This window comes from Sphaerodactylus townsendi, linkage group LG01 (assembly GCF_021028975.2).
Source record: "Sphaerodactylus townsendi isolate TG3544 linkage group LG01, MPM_Stown_v2.3, whole genome shotgun sequence".
In the NCBI taxonomy this organism is placed as follows: Eukaryota; Metazoa; Chordata; class Lepidosauria; order Squamata; family Sphaerodactylidae; genus Sphaerodactylus; species Sphaerodactylus townsendi.
The window spans coordinates 118,486,626-118,507,555 of NC_059425.1; the positions used below are offsets into that span (position 1 = coordinate 118,486,626).

The following is a 20,930-nucleotide window of genomic DNA, read 5'->3' on the forward strand; positions in this document are numbered from 1 at the left end:
CTGAACTAGAAATCTGAACAGCCACTAGTTTTTTAAAAACAATCTACCCAGCTACCCATTTCACAAACTATTCTGTACAATTTCATTTGCTGTGGTTATGCTGATCTTTTGTTAGTGTTTGGATCCAGCTGTTGGACTCCAAAATCGTAGAACTAGATTTTTCTGTTCCAGGCTTAACTGTGTTAGGGAGTTGGGACTGGTAGAGTTTGTACTCTGATAAACAAACTGCTTGAATTACTTGATTGGGAATATCTTCTAACAGACACCAGATGAATTTGCTCTACATTGCATTTGGCTTTTATTCCTTCAACACCTTTTGCTGAAAATAAATATCCACACTTGGTTACCGTTCCCTCATACTGTCACTTCTTCCTCCTAGGCCCATTGGAATTTTTATATCTTGCATTCATACCAAAAACAATAATCTAGAGAACCAGGTAGAAGGGTAGAAGGGAGGGTAGAAGCTGGGCTGGAGAAACCTTGGGGCGGGGGAGGAGAAGGAGTTGTTTCTGGGCACCATTTTTCTCTCATACACCTCTGACAGGAGAGAAAGGTGGGATATAAATCCAAACTCCTCCTCCTCCTCCACTTTCTCCTCCTCCTGTTTCTGTTCCTGTTCTTCCATTGGCCACAATCCCAGCTGACAAATCAGTGCTCTGTCCTACCTCAGCTTTTGTGATTACTGTGGCTGTAATGGAAGTCTGTTTTAAATTAGCCTCTTTTACATTCTCTGAGGCACCTTAGTAGAAAGCTGGTGTGGTACATTGGTTAGTTTCAGACTAGGATCCAAGAGACTCAGGTTAAAATCCCTACTATGCCATGGACGTGTGACATTGGGCTAGTCACATACATTTAGCCTAACCTACCTCTCAGGGACATTGTAATGATAAAATAGAGGAGATGAGAATGGTGTAAACCTCTTGTGGTCTCTATTGGGAAGAAGTAAGTAAATAAATGCCGTTTTCTACACAATGCCTACCTAATTTATGTATTCATTTTATTAAACTTGTGCCCTGCCCATCCCTGGCCACAGTCAGGCTCAGGGTGGCCTACATTCAATTAAAACCAACACGTAAAATCATCATTAAAAATTGATCAAGCCAACCCAGTTCCCCTACCTACTCAAACTAATCCCAGATCTTAAAGGAGACCGAGGAACCAAAGTAATCAAGAACGGGGCATGCTAAATAGTGGGTGTTTATAACAATGGTTCAATTGACCATTGGTGGTAAGTGGTCAAGAGGCCACCAGCTGATATACCAATGAACCTAACCAACGCCCCAACAGTGTTGTACAGGCCCTGCAAATTTGGACAAGGTCCTACAGGGACCTAGTGTCAGTGGACAGAGAGTTCCACCAGATTGGTGAATCTTGTGTAAATCATGATCTTTCAGCCTAATTTACCTTAATCATTAATTTAATTAAATGATTATTGTTTTCTGGGATAATTCTACATATGCTGCCCTAAGCTTCATTAATGAAGGGAGAGATGCAAATGTAAATCTTGGTAGAGTGTGCTTTTGAAGTCTCACATCATAATCAACCCCCATTATCCTTCATAAAATTACCATCTCCAGTTATATCGATATAAACAGAATTAATATTGCCTTACTTTATCTTTTTCCACTCTTTGGTACGTGGCTCATCATGGATTAATTATACTTTAGCATGAAGTCCCAAATCCTGCATGTTTTTACTGCCATACTTATTCCTCAAATTTATATTATTCCTTTCAGTGTAGGTTTATTATCTCCCTACGATAAACAAAAGTAGTAGCAAGTGCCAGAGAAGGCTGTTTGTAGTCTTCCTAAAGGCCTCTCTTTGGTGAAATTTAACTCTCTATTCTATAAATTTTTGGCTCTCTCTCCCCTTCCTGCTTCTCGGTCTCAACAAAGTTTAGCTTGAGGCCAGCAGTCAGTCAGGTGGAGAAAAATATCACAGCACATTTTTGCAGGCAATAGCAAACTGCCACATCAGCAGCTCAGTAAACTGAGGAAGGTGAAAAGAGTAAGCACTGGCAGAATAACTAACCCCATTCCAATAGAAAAATGTTTCAACAGCTGGCTCAAGGACAGTGATCATAAAACTCATACTGAAATTTTGAGTTTTTTTCAGCACTGCTTCAAAGCAGACTTCAAAAGCACACTCTACCAAGATTTACATTTGCATTTCTCCCTTCATTAATGAAGCTTAGGGCAGCAGTGCTCATTCCGTGATATCGAACAGGAAGCAGGCTCTGAGGTGACTTCTTGGTGTGTAACATTCTTTTAAATCACGTTCTCTGTAGAAGTCATCAGCTGTGGGTCAGCAAGAGATTCTGCTGACAGGTCTGAGTTATTACTTTGGTTGAGAAGTACAACTTAATTCTCCCACTTATCTCTCTTTTCTGTCTTTCACATCTCTCAGGCCTTCAAAATGAAATAAGGATATTCTCATCACTTTCTCAATAATCCCCTCTTTTCCAAGTCTGAAACACATTTCCCCAACCAGTTTCCTGAACTGAGGCAGTAATCCTGCAAGATGTACCACTTGAGATGGCAGGTGGCAGTGGGCACATAATTGAATGCTCTTCTAGACAAAGAAAACAAGAACCCCAGCATTAAAAAAAATTGGCTCTTGGCTAAAATTCTTTCCCTTGATCTCTATTTTTCTATGTGGTTAGCATATAGTGCAGCATTTAGTAATCAGATCACCTCTGTTTGCAGTCTAGGTAGAGCTTGCTTCAGGAATCCATAGCCTTCCGAGAAGAAAGTGGAAACAAAGACAGTCTTCCTTATGAATGAACAAGCCACTGAATAATCAAATATCTAGGGGTGGGCTGGCCATTAATATCTCAGTGTAGATAAAACATTTATTTTCTCTAACATAAAATACTCTTGTAAAATAAAAGGATCTCACTATGCCCTAAGCCACCAGTTGTAATGGCGGACTAGTGCTGAGCGAGCAGGCACACACCTACGGCTCTTCAGGAGATCCTGTCAGCCTTATTCTAACTGCCACCTCTTGGGTATATAGATAGCTCTGTGAGAGAATTTTAGTTTCCCCTCCAAAACTGATTGCTCTTATCAGGCTGGTTTGGGCACTCTTAAATGACTACTCAAGGCTTATTAACAAACAAAGATGGAGTATTTATAGATTTACAAGAAAATAAGTTACAGAGATAGTTAAGCTTTTCTTTTTCTTTGGCAGGAATACTTTGATAACCCCTTTAGTTGTTTCAGACAGTTCTTTGACTCAGTTTTAACAAAACTTCTTTCTACTAAACTACTTTTACAGGGAAAATCTTTCTTTTATGGATCTTGACAAATCTCCAACTCCTTTCACTAAAGAGAGGTACACTGGGCTTCACAGGGCAGGCTCTGGGGTATTCCACCTGGAAACCCACTCCTGACTGCCACTTATATAACACACCCTCAGAGATCTCACTGTCCTATATCTAGATGCTTTCCCTGTATAGACCTATAAACAAGCCCTCAGTGTGTTTTGTTCCTGCGCGGATGTTTCTCTAGGACCTAGGCTCAGGTTTCACACACAGCCTGGCCTTTCCCAGCCCTACACCAAAAACTGGTTGTCCATCCTCTTGAGAAGCAAAGCACTCTTTCTCTCAGCTCTGAGAATTCACCTTTCTGGTCTCTCTCCTCACAAACACCCACCCTCTGGCTTTTTATAGATAGCTGCAGTACCAGGCAGCCAATCAGTTGGAGCTCTGGGTTAACTCCTCAGATTCCCTTTCTCTGGCAGAACTTCACTTTTAAATTACCCCTTCTTCAGCAGTCCATCACAACTCCCTTTTCTTATTTGACAAAAACACAATTTTGACTTAATGAACAATGTAGCATTGAGCATTACATCTCAAAGGTTGACTAGTTGAGAACAATTCAGACTCAGGAGACCATTGCTTATAGATCCCATTTGTGCTGTGGCCATTTTGGTGTCCTACCCTTTAATTTGGCTAAGCAACCTAAACCATAGAAGTATTTAGAAGTGGTTAGCATGGTTTCCATCTATTCAACAATGACATATGTGTGCAACTCATTTGCTGAGGAATCTATGTTTGACCTTGAATAAGGGTAAGCAGCAGGGCATTCAGCATGGTTTTGTGGAAAATGCTTTTGTCACAGCGTTGAGAGAGCTTCAGATGTTGCAAGAACTAAAACATCTGTTCAGATTGTTTTTCAAAAAGTCTCTGTGGTCTTGCAGTGCTTGTCAAAGAAGTGCTACAACACACCCACTTTGTCCTGACCAGACTTCCACAGAATTCTATCATAAGTTTTAGCATAAAAGTCATCTTAGACTTCTGAACCATTGGTTTGTCTAGGCAGCTTTGATGCTTGTTTTTTTTAGAAGAGGGCTTGTGTTTAGCCCACATTAATCAGAGTTTGTGAGCTAAGCAGGTTGGTCATGGTCAGTACTTGGATGGGAGATCTCAAAGAACGACAGGAGTTGCTAGGTGTAGATAGCAGTGGCAAACCACCCACGCTCCTCTCATGCCAGGAATTGTCTGATAGAATGGGTTGCCTTGAATTGGTTGCAACTCAATGGCATTTTTCTTCACATGTTTGGATGAAGGGAAGGTTAAGGTCTTCCACATAAAATCTGCAGTATCAGAGCTGTTGCCAGTGAACTTTAAAAAAGCAAACTAAACCAATTTCTGTTAAAAGTGAATTTAGCCTATTCATGTAATCAGGATTGGATTCTGTGTTCTGAAATCAAATTTCCATTCTATAATAGTGAGGTCCTTAAGATTGCTCTTACAATATGTTCAAAAAATTATGTGGGCAAGCAATCCAAATTATGTTATGAAAAACTGGATTGTGTAATCTAAGTTCTGCATAACTGTCAGTGGGATGATATGAAATAATATAACACATAGACTGCACACTTGAAACCATACTTGTAATAGCCTAAGGACTAGAAACATAGCTTCCTTGAAAAATAAAAACGGAGATTTTCAAAAAGTCAAGAAACTTTGAGAAAAACATGTATACACTTTTAACAAAATGTATTTAATAGTATGTGCAACAGTGTATCAAGGGGGGCAAGAGGGGCATACGATTCAGACACCACTTGCCTACATCATGTGGGGGGCACATTTTGGCCACCCGCCCCCTCCCTTACCCCCTGCAGGCCAGGCCAGCATGCCCTCCCTGGCTCCCAGTGTGTCTCTGCCTGCAGTGTGTTGCTGGCCTTGACACAGTTTACACAAGGAGAAATAAGGTGAATTTTAAAGACACTGTTCCTTACTTTCCTCTGTGTAAGTGGTGCTGAGGCTGGCAATATACTGAGGATGGGCACAAGGCCTGGGAGGGCATGCTTCTTTCCTGTCCTTGTCTCTGCCCCCAGTGTATTGCCAGCCTTGGGGCTGCTCAGACTGAGGAAAAGTTTGTAGGTTTTTTTGTGAGGGGGGCAGGCGGAGTTCAGTGGAGGGTGCAGCAGAGGGAGTTCAGCTGTGGAGGGGGACGCCGTTTTGTAAAAGTATGTCACTTTTAGGCAGTGCAAATGGATCCTTAGAGATACCTCTGACACATTAACAGTGACAAGAGAAGGCAGTCTTTAATGTGTACTATCTTCAGGTCATATAATACCTTATAGGTCAGTATCAATACTTCACACTGGACTCAGAACCAACCCAGCACCTGGTGTAGAGCTTCTAAAACTAGCAAAAATATTTTCCTTCAGAATATATTGGCAGGCAGCCTAAATGCTGCCTTTTGAGCTAATGAAGCGCTCTAACTGAATTCAGAGGCAGCCCCACATAAGAATGCATTGCAGTAATCTAACCTGGCAATAATCAGATGACTCTTGCTTCTCAAGAAGGGCCACAACCAGTTCCACCTAAAGCCAGTTAAAGGCACTTCTGCAGAAGTAATTTGCATCTATTCAAAGCTCTGGATTAAACAAAAATCATCATCCAATTGTGCTGCTGTTCTTCACAAGCAGGGGTGGGGGGTGCAATTCCATACAAAATGCAGTCTCTGCTAACCTCAGGTGGCATTTTCAATTAAAGAATCAACAGTTCGTCAGTTTTACCTGAACCAAGATTCAGTTTGTTGGGCTTTCTCCAGCCCAGTACTGTCACCAAGTTCTGTTTACTGTGTCCACTGATTCAGGTGAAGCAGGTTTTCCTTTCCATAAATGTAAGGCCCTGGAATACTGATTTCTTCAGTGTAGTTGGTATATTGCCCTGACCTGGATGGAAGGCTAGCCTGATCTCAGCAGCTAAGCTGGGTTGGTCCTGAATTGGAGATTGCCCAGGAAATCCAGGATCACAATGCAGAGGAGGGCAATGGCAAACCACATGTTAGTCTCTTGCCTTGAAAACCCTACTGGAGTGCCACAGGTCTGCTGTGACACACACACACACACACACACACACACGCGTGCGCGATATTTGTTGTTCTGACAGGTTAATTATGATTTTATTAATTTGTAACATTCCCATGGGTGGTGATTCACCTTTGGCAGTGTAGTAGAACATCTAGAGGCACAGAAACACTTTCTAGTATAAACAGGACAAAACAGAAGAGAAACAGTGTGGAAAATGCGTTGTAAAGTCTTTGTGTGCTTCCCTACTGAAGAAAAATGATCTTGTTTTTTTGGGCAAGGATGGGAGGGGGGAGAAAGGAAACAACACCCTGCCTATTCTTGGCTCCAAAAGGAGGTCACGCTGAGAAAAGAGGAAGGGTTTTGACATGCTCATTTAACAACTTCAGCAAACATCAAGCCTCAAAACTGCTCCTCTCTAACCTCAGTAGAGCCTTGACTTGGTGGATAGTATGCCACTGCTTTTAGTGACTGAAGTTCAAAAAGTAATAGCAGATCATTAATGAAATTAAGGAACACAATTTTTTCCCCTTTCACTCTATGATGAAGAGTTTAATTTAGAAGAAATTTTTTAATCTTATTAAGGTTTATAGACGACAATCCAGAACTGCTTGGGAATAAATAATATTTATTTTGATAGTTATTCTGATGTGCATGCCCAAACAAACTGAAAGATTTCAAACTGACTTCAAGTTTATGCAACCAAATGCTTAGATTTTAGTTTTTCATTGTTACATCACGTTAGACTTTCTTAGAGAAACGATCACATACTGCACAGGTTGTTTGCAATCTGGAATATCACAATTTCTTTAGCTCTAAAAACTGCACATGAACCTAAGGAGTGGCTTACAGCCATATCCTATTCATGCTTATTCAAGAGACTTGTTCCCAAGTACACATGAGTAGGTTTTGCACACATACAATACTAGAAAGAGTTTGATTTTTGCTATTTAACAGTCCCTGAATCTTTATTTTGTCTGGATTTAAACAAAGTAATGACCCCCCCCCTACTCCCACCATTATTGTTTTAAAGAACAGTTCAGGTTTTTGTCAGAATGACTGTGAATATTTGTGTATGTGTGCCCGCGCAGGGTGGGGTGAGATTTATGTTGGAGTTGCTCAGTTAGAGGAGATTCAGACAAGTCCATTTGGAGCAGGCAGACTGAATTATAGATTAGCAGGTGAGGTATAAGAACCATCAAGAACTTTGCTGTCAGCTCAGGGTTTATTTGTCAAAATCTGTCTAGATTTTATAATGATGATTTAAAATAACTATACTCGTATGCTTTCCCAAAACATTCTGAGTTGAAGTAATAGAATTTAATTCTCATCTCAAAGAATGGGATGAAACATCAGAACATGGAATGTTCACTAATTGTAAAACTAGCTCAGTTCATACACAATTGGTCCACTGAGCCCCTAGCATTTGTAAAGCAGGTGCACCCTTTTCATTCACCATGAACCTTAAATTGTATTTGCAATGGTCTTACTCATGCAATCTTACTTTATATTTTTAAGCCGGGTGGGCAGGGGGTTGAGTCAGGTAAATTGTACCTTCATGTGCATGGCTGAATGCATACAATCATTGTGTTACAGATTACTGAAGTTGTGTGGAGGAACATTGAGATACATACCGGTACTTGCTTCCCTACTGCAAGAAAGGGACTTGACATTCCAGTAGTATACGAACTGAGCTAATATTGTGAAAGTATGTACACATTGAATTGAAAAAACTGAAGCAAACTCTCAAAAAGCAAAGTAGGAAAACAAATATTAATTATTATCTGTTAGATTCATGCTATTAAAGCTCCCCAAAGAGAACAAAAAGTCTTTCTTGAACATTCTTTTTTTAACTGTTTTTAATTCCATCTTGTAGCAAATAATGTTTCTCAATTAGCATCCAACATAATTCATTCAAGCAACAGATGCAATAAAAGTTTTATTTTCTTTAGAAATGATCTATTTGGCAGCCATTGGTTGATTATTGGATAATGATCTTGGAGGTCTGGGGAAGTAACCAGCAGTGATGGAGTTTTTTGAAGAAAATCTGGTGAATCTATAATCCAGTGGTAAATCTGAAAAACAAATGTACCATGTTTTGATTAGTTTCTCAGTTCACATGACCTGGTCAAAGAAAAATAAGCTAGGAAGAATTTTCTTCCTCAAGCTCTTTATCCGTGGTGTTTACTATAAGCATGCAATCAGACCACGTAATTACAAATATGGTGTACGAAGCTTACATGTGATATTGATACTTTTGACTTATCCTATCCAGGATGCTCAAAATTATTTAAAATAAAAGGAATGGGCTTCAAAGTAATTTAAAACATGAAAATTATAAATCCATTTTGTCACATGTGGATGAACAGGATAAGCTACCACTTAGGAATAGTAAAGGATTATGCATAACAGAACATCAAAGAAAAATAATTCTGCTTTCACTTTGTACATTCTGCTGTCATCTTGTGAATACAAAAAAAAAGCAACAGGATGCTTCCTATATTCTAGCCCTTGTAATTTCTCTGCTCATAACATTATAAACACGAAGTAGTATAAAAAAACCTAGAAAATGTGGCAAAGAACAAACAACAACGAAATAATTCTGCTGGTATTGTAGGAAATGTTTTGAAAAGTCTTTATGTGATATAACTATGCATGGTTAAGACTACAAAGCACTTGCTGCGGGTTAAAGCATTCAACACATCTTGCCTGCATTTGGAATCTTGCATAAAGTTGACCTTTAAGTCTCTAATGACGATAATAGACTTATCTGCAGGAACAGCTACACATCACAATTAAGTGCAAGAAGAATTGTACCATGATTATTTTCTTTCATCTCTATTTTGATACCAAGCCAGTATGCACTGGACTACTCCCACTGACTTCACAGGAATGTGAGTGAAGTGCAAAAAGCCGGGCTTTAATAGGTCACACTTTTCCTGCTCATACAATTTACGAGTTCAGTTTGAAAGACAGCTTCATCTTTGCTTTTGCTTATCTTTTTAGAGGCTGACAGGCATTTTACACACACATATTCTTGTCTTAGTAAGATTTCATCTGGTGACTATCCTATGGTTCAGTTCTGTGAGCATAACTGCAACTACACTAGAGAAAGTGTTTTCTTAAAATCAGCAGTGCACTATTGCACAAAGTATACTTCATTGTCTCTCAACTGGTATATCTACTTGGAGAAGGCATAGCACCATGACCACCACTATGACAATGAATGAGAGCTATGGGGGTAGGGACAGAGATGCAAAGGAAAGAAGCATGAGGCACACTGAAACTGATGCGCATCAAACAAACAGCAAAACATTTAAATAAATGTTAAATGTATTTACATGATTGATATCAGAGGGGTAGCCAAACTGTGGCTCTGCCACATAATGTGTGGCTCTTGGGTCTCCCCCTCTCTTAACTTACTTCCACATCTGCATGCCACTGTTTCCTTTTCCTTTTCTTCTTAAATACATATTGTTTTCTGGTCAAGATTGGAGGGGACACCTTGATCAGCTCTAGAGTGGAGGTGGAGGTAAGGAAAGGGAGGAGTAGCCAGGACTTGTCTGGGAGGGGAGTTCTGACCAAGCAGCCATGCCAATGGCTCCAGGCCAGCCTGCTCAAGAAACTGATGTTTGCACCTGCCTCCCCAGCAAATATATCCAAGGTGAGCAAAGGGAAGGAGGTGGGGCAGCCCTGGCTGAAGAACTAGGTGGGTGGTGGGTCAGGATTGGTACTGTTTGACATCCCTGGTCATTGACACTCCAGTCTGGGAGGATGGAGGAGGTGATCCCCATAAGTTAACTCTCAACAATGGAGAGTGTGGGATAGCATTAATGGATCTTCTGAGGGAGGTGTAAGGAACCTCCAGCAGAGTTCTTGAGAGCGTGCTGACTAGGGCAGGCACAATCACTCCTTGATCTTGCAGAATCCAAAATAAAAATGTAGCATTTGACAACAAGATACATGGTAAATAACTTGGGTGGAAAAGGCCATAGATTTCATACTGTTCCCACTTAGCAGCATGCTTGCCACAAGATCAAATGTGCTGACATTGAACTATATTTGTGGTTCCATCAGTTAGGCCCACATGGGTGAATTCAAACAGCAGATGTTCACAGTGTAATTGTAAGTTAGAGGAGAACGAAATCTGTGTATTATTGGTCAATCCACTGAAGCGTTTGAAGATTCTAGAAAATTTATTTTTTTCTTCGCTGTTATTGTTTGCAAACATTCCCCTCACTTGTAGAGATTACAGAGATTAGTTTGCTTTGATATTCTTTGATGTTCTAAGAATATCTCAAGAAGGATTTAGAGATAAACACTGCATTTCTGAAGTATATCTCTTGTTTGGATTAGATTAGAATAATTTAATCAGTTGTTTCCTTTAAATATGACTACCCAGTACTCATTTCTCTGTACAGCTACATGCCATTTTTCCTGATAAGCAGCTGTGATGACAATCCATTTAAATGGTTTGCAAGATAATCAATATATGGAAAAGAGCTGACAGCAAACATAAAATGCATGATTGTCAAAGTTACATTTTCCTCTCCAACATACTTATTAAACAAAGTACTGATTTTGAGTGTATAACTGGCTAAAGGCTAACAATCTCTCCACCTGAGCAGTTGGACATATCTGTGGATTTGGTGTTGGAGCCCCTTTGGTTCTTTAGTACTGGAGGACTTCAAAGTCCACACAGAGGCTCTCTTATTGGGGTCAGCTTCATGGGGCTGCTCCAGAGTATTTTAGGAAATCTCTGAGAAATATCGACTACAATGTTAATAAAATTTTTGTTTTCTCTGCTGAGCATATTGAGGTGGTTGTGTGTGTGTGTGTGTGTGGGGGGGGGGGGGATACAAGCACTGACCAGTTGGACTCGCATGGGCCTGCAACATCCATAAGTACAAGGAACCATGAAGATGGTTGTGAAAGTTGGACAATGTAAAAAATACAGGAGGAGAAAAATTGATAAAACCACAGATACACAAAACAGAGAATAAAATATTAAGTTAAAAAAATGCTGCTGTCTGCCACGATCACACAATGCAAAAGTCAATCTGCCACGATCCCACAAAGGGAAGGATCTGGATTATCCAGCAAGTAATCTAAATAAGTCAGGGAGATCAGTTAAAAATAAAGGAGTCAGACTCTCACACTTGGATCTCATTTCCTTGAATCTGGAACAATACAATAATTGGTGGGCCAAAGATTTGACTAAGCCAGCATTACACGGGCACAGTCTAGTTGGTTTTTCTTAATTGTTAAATCTACCGTGTAACAAGGAGGAGGGCATAACATTAAACCTGGTGAGCATTATAGCTCTCCTTTGAGCAGGATTTAGTAAACAGTACAAGTAGTGAGCCATGTGGCCCTGTTCAATTGGAACTGAAAAATACAGGGTAGAGCAAGTTTCCTTGGCTGCTGTGACTAAAGTGGAAAACTTTCTATCCAATAATCAACCTTTTAATTTTTTTATAAGCTTCTAAATAGGACCAGAAACAGAATGCATCCACTGGCAGTCCTATAGAAACCATTTTCTTTTTGATTATGGAAAACCAGGTATTGGCTTGAGTGTCGGAGAGCAAGCGATTGTCCAGGGAATTGCAATCTGAGAGATAATGAATCCGCAGCCAGAATCAAAAGGCCCTCAGCCAAGCAACTAATTCCAAAGAGTTTTGACCCAGCTCTAGGCAAAGCGCTGCAAAAGGGATACAATTTGGAAGTCCTATTAAAAGCCCTTGCTTTTAGCCTTAGGAACGGGCGCCTGTCTGAACTGTTTTATATTGTTGAATGGCTTGGATCGTTTAAATTTATATGTAACTGCTGCCGGAATTTTAATGTTTAAGTTATATTGTTGAGTTGCTGTTAATAAAAGCCATGTTGTTGAGCCGCCTCAAGCCCTTCGGGGAAGAGGCGGCCTATAAATCTAAAATATAAATAAATAAAAATAAATATTATCTTATGGAAAAAGTTAGATTGAAGAGAGTTCAAGGCCCAATTTGGATTCAAGCTGTTAATCACTCCTTGAACTCTCTTCAATCTAATTTTTTCCTTTGAAATGTGATGTTAGAGGAGAGTTTTATGGATACTGCAACCCGTCAACCCGTCAAAAGACAAATAAGTGGGTTCTAGATCAAATCAAGCCTAAACTGTACCTAACCCTGAACTGTACCGAGAAGTAACTGAGCTATTGTACTTTGGCCACATAATGGGAAGACAAGAATCACTGATAAGACAATAATGCTAAGAAAAGCTGAAGGCAGCAAGACCAGAGGAAAACCCAGCATGAGAGACTGATTAAAAAAAGGAAGTTGTCACCCTCAGTTTGCAAGATCTGAGCAAGGCTATTAATGACAGATGTTTTGGAGGACATTGGTCCATTCTGCACAGCACAAACAAGATGTCTTGAGGAAGCAAAGAAAGGCATCTCATGGAGGAACTCCGTACAGCTTTCCCCCCAAGTCTACCTCAAGATGCCTTATTTCAGCTTGAGCTGTCCTATTTTGAGAATGCAAAACAACCAAACATTTTAACCATTTTTTCCCAAGTCATCTGCAAGTAATTTCCTCTTTCTGAGCAGAATTCAGGAGCTGAGGAGACATCTTATTTTTCCCACTTGACTGTTAAAGCTCCAATCCGTTTCTACCACCTCTAGAACCCAACATTTTATGGTGCTACAGAGACTCTCCATGCCCACAGCTGTTTGCTGAAAGTTTCCCTGGGGTGTTTGATCTGCAGACTCCACTGAATGAAAAGTGCATGGTTGTACTCAGCTCGTCTCGCCAAATCTGGCACTATATGGTTTTTCCTTTCTAAATTTTTTTATGAGCAGTCTTCAAAGACACACAGATACCATATGAAAATCAGCATGTACACCACTTAAGCCTCCTTAATCCAGATTGAATTTCTTCTAAAGTATCAGAAGATACTCGAAGCCAAGCAAGAGCCTCAGTGGAATGTAATTACTTTCAACTCTACACCAAATAACATAATAGTGAGCATGAGATGGCTATATTGACAATGGTTCTGGCTCCTTGAGAAGATAAAAAGGTGACTGTACCACCTGAGCTATCAAACCTGGTGCCATGTAAAATGCATAACTAGGGGACTGATAACAATTTTAACAGTCTTATACCTGGTTTATTGACAATGAAATCCTGGGATGAATTATCTGAAAAGCAGGCTTGCTCAGCAGCTATGATATTAACATTAACTGATGAATAGGGTAACCTGGGCCTCATTTGGCATTAAAATCTCTGCCAAGGATAACGTGACAATTTGGTATCTTAAGACAAAGATTTCAAGCATAATGGACAAAATATTCTAAATATATGCCTTACTATGAGGTTTTAGAAATCTGAGAGGTATATAAATATTAATACATTAGCAGAACCTGGCCATGCGTTGCTGTGGCTCAGTGTGATTAAATGAGAAAGGAAGAGAAGAGGAAGTAGACTGACTATGAATGTTGTGCCTTTGATTGTATCATAACCTTATTTGGGGTAATTCAGGTAACTTGGAGAAAACACTGTACCCAGATCGTGTGGTATAGTTGTGGCTTACTGTGTATCAATAGTGTTGATATTCCGGTGTTTTCCCCTTCTCAATGGAAATGGAGTAAAGGCACAGTTATCTGTGCCATGGGTGGTGTGATAGAAAGGCCCCTCACCCTGTACAATTACATAGGCTGGGAAAGTAAGCAGTGACCCCACTTGTTGAGAGTCCCCCAATCAATTGCGTTGAAGCAAATTACAGGTGCCATGATTCCTTGGGATGTCATTAGATAAGTGGTAATCCTGCTTAAATGGCAAATTTTCCAGCATGCCTTGTCTTTGCAATCACCTCTATTACTAAGTGTAAGTATCAGCTGGATTAAGCCCAAATTTTTTTAAATTACAAATATAATGTTCACAGTTTTGGCTGTCAGAGTTGAAAGCTCCTTTAAGATGCTACTGGAGTTTTCACATGTCCGCGTCTTCTTCCTGTAATAGGAAGGTTGAATCACCACTCAAGATCTCACGTCGAGCCCTACGTAAAGGATCCTTGTCCATTGTGGCTAGGGCAGAATAACAAATTGAGGTAGAAACACTGTATTGTGGAATGTTATCACAAGCTAAGTAATCATCAATCTTAGTCTATTTAGATGCCAGGGAAGAAATCAAAGAAGATGCTTACTAGCACCCATCACTTAACTAGTTTGTTTCTTTACAACAAAGGATAATCAGTATAACATGTGTGCCACATAATTAAATGTTCAGCAGTAGTCAGCAAATCTACTTTCAAAAGAATTCAGCTAAATGCACTCAACTTCAAAAACTTGCTCCAAGCTTGCTCCAAAACACTGGCTCAAATATGCTGACTTGCGGTCAATGAGATGCCAACACTCCCTGAACTTGCCAGGTCAAAGTAATTATCTTTCTTCCAAGATCAAATTGTCAACACAACCCGATAAAAAACCAATAAAACTTTCGAACACCACAATAAGTGTCATTTCTCCAAGAAAAGAAAGGAGAAAGGTTAAAAAAAAAGAAAAAAGAAAAGAAAGAAAATCCAGTCTCAATAAGAGAAAATCAGGTAGCACTGTTACCTTGTTGTCATCTTTGCCCAACACTACCCACTGATCAAGTAATTTCTTGAATAATATATGATTTGGAAGACAGTTTGGTAGGTATAGCTCAGCAGATATTTATGAAGAGAATAAACAGTCATTTTTGCAAAGAATAAGAAACTGACAGAGTTGTCCACAACCCCCCCCCCCAAAGTGCTAGAGAAGTGGCCCAACCCCAGTGCAAACACTCCTTGTGCCAGCATAAGGGTTATGGTGTAGCCCCACCCAGCCCCTATCTGTGGGGGCCTGTGCTGTCCCGCCTGTTCCCCGGTGTCCTGGGGGTGGCTGGTACTGAGTAGCTTTTTAGACCATAGCTTGCTCGTTTTGCGGGGCTATCAATGTTATACCCTCCTCCTTGCCAGTCTTCCGCACTGACCTCCCCTTCCTCTCTGGCTGTATCCTCCTTTCTCCTCTCTCAGCTTTCTCTTGCCTTCCAACTCTTTCCTCCATTCTCTCTCTCAACACCTCCTTTCCCTCTCTTTTCACCTCTGTCCCACGCCTCTCTTCCTCTCTCCTTATATCCCTTCACTGCCTCTTCCGGGCTCCTCTCAGCCCCCTCATCTAATCTGCTTCCCCCCGCATCCTGTTGCCCCTGTTGAATTCTGCATGCTCTGGTGCTGGGCTCCGCCTTCCCTGCCCCGCTCCTGAGAGCTGCACAACTGATACAAAACATAATTTTAATACAGTCTTATTGTTCTGCAAACTTTAATATTTTTGTATCCTAGAATATTAATTCTTACCTGCTATTGATTCAATACTGGGAATGCTGATGGTACTATAAGTACTAACACATTTGCAAGACCATGTTTTGGCTAAGGTCTCTGCTGCATCTTCTGTTGCTGAAATGGTGTCCACAAAGAAAGAACCCCATTGTTTAGAAATGGCACAAAGGGATTTTGGATGATGTCCCTGAAAGATAAATAATACAAATATAAACACACGCTCCAGATGTGCTTTAATACTTATATAAGAACCCTGCATGAATGGGATCCCAACAAACATGATGTTGAAGGCAGCTTCACATATACATAATGCATGCTCAGATATGCTTAGATGAGTGCTGGTACTGCAGACACAAGGTCATAACTAATTTAAAATTCTGTCATATTTTAGTACAGGAAATTTTACACTTTTGGCCCCAAAGGAGTCAAGTGAACTGCAATGCAAATAATAAGTCTTGCCTGTAATAATTCCTTAGTTTTCAAAACCTAGTGCGGTAAAACCATTATTTATTCCATGACATTTTATTTGTTTTTGCTTTTATTAAGCTTCTGGAACAATTTGTAATTCAGTTTGAAGCCTTTTCTGCATGAGCTGATTACAATGTATCTTGCCACCAAATGCTTCTTTTTCCCCTTTAATTCCACACTTTCCCCCTTCATTTGGTTCTGGAAATGTTTTCCCTTTGTTTTTCCTCCACTGTTTTCCCAAGCATTTTTATCACACTATTTTGGATCCATTTCCGAGTCTGCTTCCCTTGAGTATGTGATCATGTTGAAACAGTCTTTATTTCTCTGCCCCACCAAACACCTGGCCCTTATTCACAACCCGATGTAGTTGCTCAACCTCCCCTTCAGCCATTTTCTGCTCCGTTTCTGAAAGGATTTTTAAAAAAATTCTCTATCACATTAGCAATGTGACTTAAGACCAAAGACACAAGCCAGATTGACTTTACCAGCTTTGTCAATTTCACCCCCAATGAGCAATGACATGTGAAATAAATTATGCTGAGGAGACAAGGGGAAAAATTATGGGGCTGAGGGGGACTGGAGATGTGCAAAATCATTTGAAGGACACAAGGTTTAACCACTGGGGAAATCTGTTGTAAGCTGTGGGTTGTTGTTTTTTGCTTAAATAAATTAGGAATGGGAAAATAGGAACATCACAAGAATTAAACTGAGTTTGAAAACCTTCAGAATCTTTCTCTCAGCTCTACTAAAGCTAAATTGTCCAGTTCACTCTCTAACTTTTTTTTTTCACAATTTTGGCTTTCACGTCCAGAATTTCCACTTCGTTATTCATTTGTTATTTTTTTTAGATATTTGAATTATAGAACTTTCCATATTTCAAACTTTTTCTGTCATCTGCTCTTTCTTATTTAAAAAGCATTGGTCTACTTTTATAAAAACCCAATGCAGATGAAGGGGGGTGAACTGTCTTGTGGGAGCAGTAAAGGGCCACTCTGGTATGTTTGCCCATCCTGCTGGCACAAGGGGCAGCTATGCTGGCAGGGAAAGCAAAGACACCAGCGTGCAGGCACCGTACAGCTCTTTGGTGGCTGCACCTGAAAGCATTTGCTGCCCAGGAGCTGGGCTGCCATCTGAGTGCATGCTGGTGCGAGAGGTTCCTGGGAGAAGAACCAAATTTACTTGATTTCCAGTTGCCTTCCAGCCTGGGAATGCCCCCTTCCATGGCCGCAGACTTACGCCTCTGAAAAATGTGGTGAAATCCCCATCTGAATTGGGCTGCCCATCTCTTACCCATATTTTTCCAAATGATTCCTGATCAAAATCTTTTCATAACATTTCAGACGTACCATTTTTTCAGGGGAGACGTCTAAAGGGTTTTTTTTTTCTGGCCATAGCCATCTTAGTAATAAACTTAGTAACAAACTCTATAATCAAGTAGGACACCAGTCTCCATCAGCATCAATGAGATATAAACAATTTTGTGGTTTAATTTGTTTACATTCCAAAGATCACCACAGCAACAAAGTCTTGGAGCTGAGTCTTTATTATTCCAAATCTTCCAATAGTCTCTTACACCAAACAAAATAAACAATCCACACTTATCTGGCTTAATTTTATTTGAAATTCAGAGCCATTCCTGAGACATCACATGAAGATATTAGACAAAGGATAGCCTTCAACAAATTTTTGGAGGTCATAGAAGAAGATGTGGTCTATAGCTGATAAGATCTACAGAAGAAATTCTATATTTGCTGCAATAAGAGATGTTCCAAGAGACACCCTGGTTCATTTTGTAAGAATTAAGATTAGAGACTAAATCCTGCAACAACATTTTGATACAAGACTGAAAAAAGACAATATGGATATAATTCTGAAAGAAATTCCTATTACAATTTTGTGCAAGACAGAAGAATATGCCTTCAAAACTGAAAAATTAAACCAGAAAAAGATGAAAATTAAAGTGTATCTTTTACTTTCAAACAACACAGATTCAGACTGAGTATCATCCAAAAGACAAAAGAATTTTTGAAAGTTTTATGAAACAGTGACCTCAAAAGAGTTTTTTTTTAAAAAAAGATTAACAAGAATTAAAGCAGGTACAATAAGGAAGAAATAAGGAAGAAATGTATTTCATTTTTTCCTCAGAGATTTCGTATCTCAAATATTTTCCCCACTTGGAATGAAATGAGTATGCAGGTACATTAACAATTAAACACAGAAACTCTTGAATTTTAAAAAGTAAATTCTCCTGATTTTTACATATGGTCTCTTCAAATTTTGCCAATTTTCTTATTGCTATATCTGTATATAAACACTTAATAAAATACTCTTGAGCGCCAGATGTTCAAACCAATTTATGTTGCCATTATTTATTCCACAAACTTCCTGAAAATCAATAATAGGATTGCCCACGATCAATTATATGTATCTCTATTACATGTTCCTGCATTACCAGGAAAATTTCATTGTTAATCTCTTAAAATTAAACATACAAAGTTGACTGGGATAATTTTGAAACAGCCTAAATCATTGCAAAGAAGTCAGGAGGAGATTCTTTTGAAACAGCTTGTTAATTGCTATACTCAGTTGCAGGGATTTGGATATTACAGGTGTTTCCCCCAGGAAAAGGAGACTGAAATAATGTTACTGACCTACTACAGCCCCGATCTGTTCAGAATCCTTTAATCAACCCAATTGACTTCTCCTCTGCTGGCTTGCTGTCATTGAGAATGATCATAGTAATTCAATACAGGTCTCTTGCAGAAGCTCATATGATGCTTGGCTGAACTAAAGCTCTTAATCACTCCCAGAAGGAGGTCAGAGGGCAAAATCCACAAGTGCTGCTGTTGCATCTCCTACATTCATATTACTGACTTGGGACACTGCACAAGTTCCATTCACGCACACAAAGGATATGCAAACAACCATATTTCCTGAACTGCTCTTAGGATTTTATTTAGATGCTCATGTTGGCTGGATAGTGCAAGATCACAGTTTTATTTTTTTTCTTCCTCAGCCTGATCTTATTCACCACAAGAAGTAAGTGCAGGGCAGAGACTCTTCTAGTACTCTAGTGCTAGAGGAGAAGTCTGGAAGACTTTGAATCAAAATCAGCCTGAGGAAAAAAAGTTATGTCTGTAGGACATACCAGCCATGCACACTACGAAGTGATTGAGAGATCCAAGCCCAGCCATTTAACCTCTTCTTAATATGGCCTTCATATACAAAAATAGGTGGCCATAGCTTCACCTTTAGAATGTCATGCTAAATATTTTTTTCTGGACACAATTTCCTGTCCAATTCATCCCCTACACAGCCTTCTGACATTTAACGGTTTCTTCACCCTGCCTCTCCCAAAACTGGTAGCTGTTGCTGAATTAGTACTAGGAGTCCCTGTATTGTGGCAAAGCAATGGCATAGCTGGGGATGCATGAGAGGGATCAAGATCCAAGCCCCACTTGCCTAGGTCATGTAGGGGCACAGGTTGCTGCTGCCTGCCCACCTGCCACTGGGCTATCAGATGTGAAAAGACACTATTTTTCTTGTTTCATTGGGTTTTGCAAGTTTAACTAAGGAAGAGGCACACACAGTTATCCCAGATCCAAAACACTGATCGACAAAGAAGGGAGTCTGAAGAACCCCCAAGGAAGCAAGCAGATCAGCTGCAGGCAGCCAGATCCCTCCACCCCCACTGGTGGAACTTTTCAAGCATTGTCCAATGACTTTTACTTGAAGCCCTTGCCAGAAGTGCACATTTATTGGGCAGCTGTTCAGAACCACACTTCATCCACTCTTGTATTGCCTGGGCTGGCTCCATTCCAACCACTAGGGACATCATGGGCACAACCCCACACACTGAGAATGTGAAGAAGAAGAGTCTGGATTTATATCCCCCCTTTCTCTCCTGTAGGAGACTCAAAGGGGCTTACAATCTCCTTGCCCTTCCCCACTCACAACAAACACCCTGTGAGGTAGGTGGGGCTGAGAGAGCTCCGAGAAGCTGTGACTAGCCCAAGGTCACCCAGCTGGCATGTGTGGGAGTGTACAGGCTATCTGAATTCCCCAGATAAGCCTCCTCAGCTCAGGCGGCAGAGCTGGGAATCAAACCCGGTTCCTCCAGATTAGATACATGAGCTCTTAACCTCCTACGCCACTGCTGCTCCTTGTGGTGTTGTTTGTGCGGCATCTGATATTTTGCAGCCTCTTGAACCAATTGGGGAGGATCCAACCCCCCCCCCCTTTGCATGCTCCTCTGGTTTGTTTTTTTCCACCCTTCCTCTCCATCCTCTTTTGGGTGGCTGCTGTTTTGCAGCATTCCCAAGAGCTAGAGGCAGAGAAGCAGTGACAGGGTTGTTTGTTTGTCTGTGTTTAAGGGTGACATTTCCCTTTTTGGCATGGAAAGCAACTGCAGGATCTAGCTGGAGAGACTGCTTCTGCAGGCAAGTTTCTGCTCTGGGAATGCACTTCTAGGCTAGGGCTCCTTGCCCAGCTCTAGTCCCCTTCTGAATCGAGGTGTGTGCCCACCTGCTGCCACTTGCCTGCCTGGTACAATTTGCGAGGAGGGCATCGTTATCTGCTGCAACGCCACTGCAGCAAAGACAGGAAGTCCTGGAAACTGATTAAATGTTTTGATTCTGCTGTATATCATATAATTTAATCTATTCTTTACTGTGCTGGAAAGAAAATATGTGAATTTGGGCTGTCTGACAAAGTTTTTATATAATTCCTTACTTTTTAAAATTTGGTTTTTCAGTTAAAGATGCAATATTTGGAATTAATTTGAATATTTTTATATGACTCTTACA

General features: G+C 40.3%; 1 protein-coding gene across 1 annotated transcript in view; it reads right to left on the reverse strand.

The window, feature by feature from the left end:
• Positions 1-6,935: 6,935 nt before the first annotated feature.
• Positions 6,936-20,930, reverse strand: part of NT5DC1 (5'-nucleotidase domain containing 1) — a 105,295-nt gene continuing 91,300 nt past the window's right edge. The window contains exons 11-12 of the mRNA XM_048492460.1: positions 15,676-15,844; positions 6,936-8,399 (exon numbers count right to left, since the gene is read on the reverse strand). Coding sequence (XP_048348417.1) covers positions 8,284-8,399; positions 15,676-15,844 — 285 coding nt within the window. The 3' untranslated portion in view covers positions 6,936-8,283. The remainder of the gene's footprint in view (positions 8,400-15,675; positions 15,845-20,930) is intronic.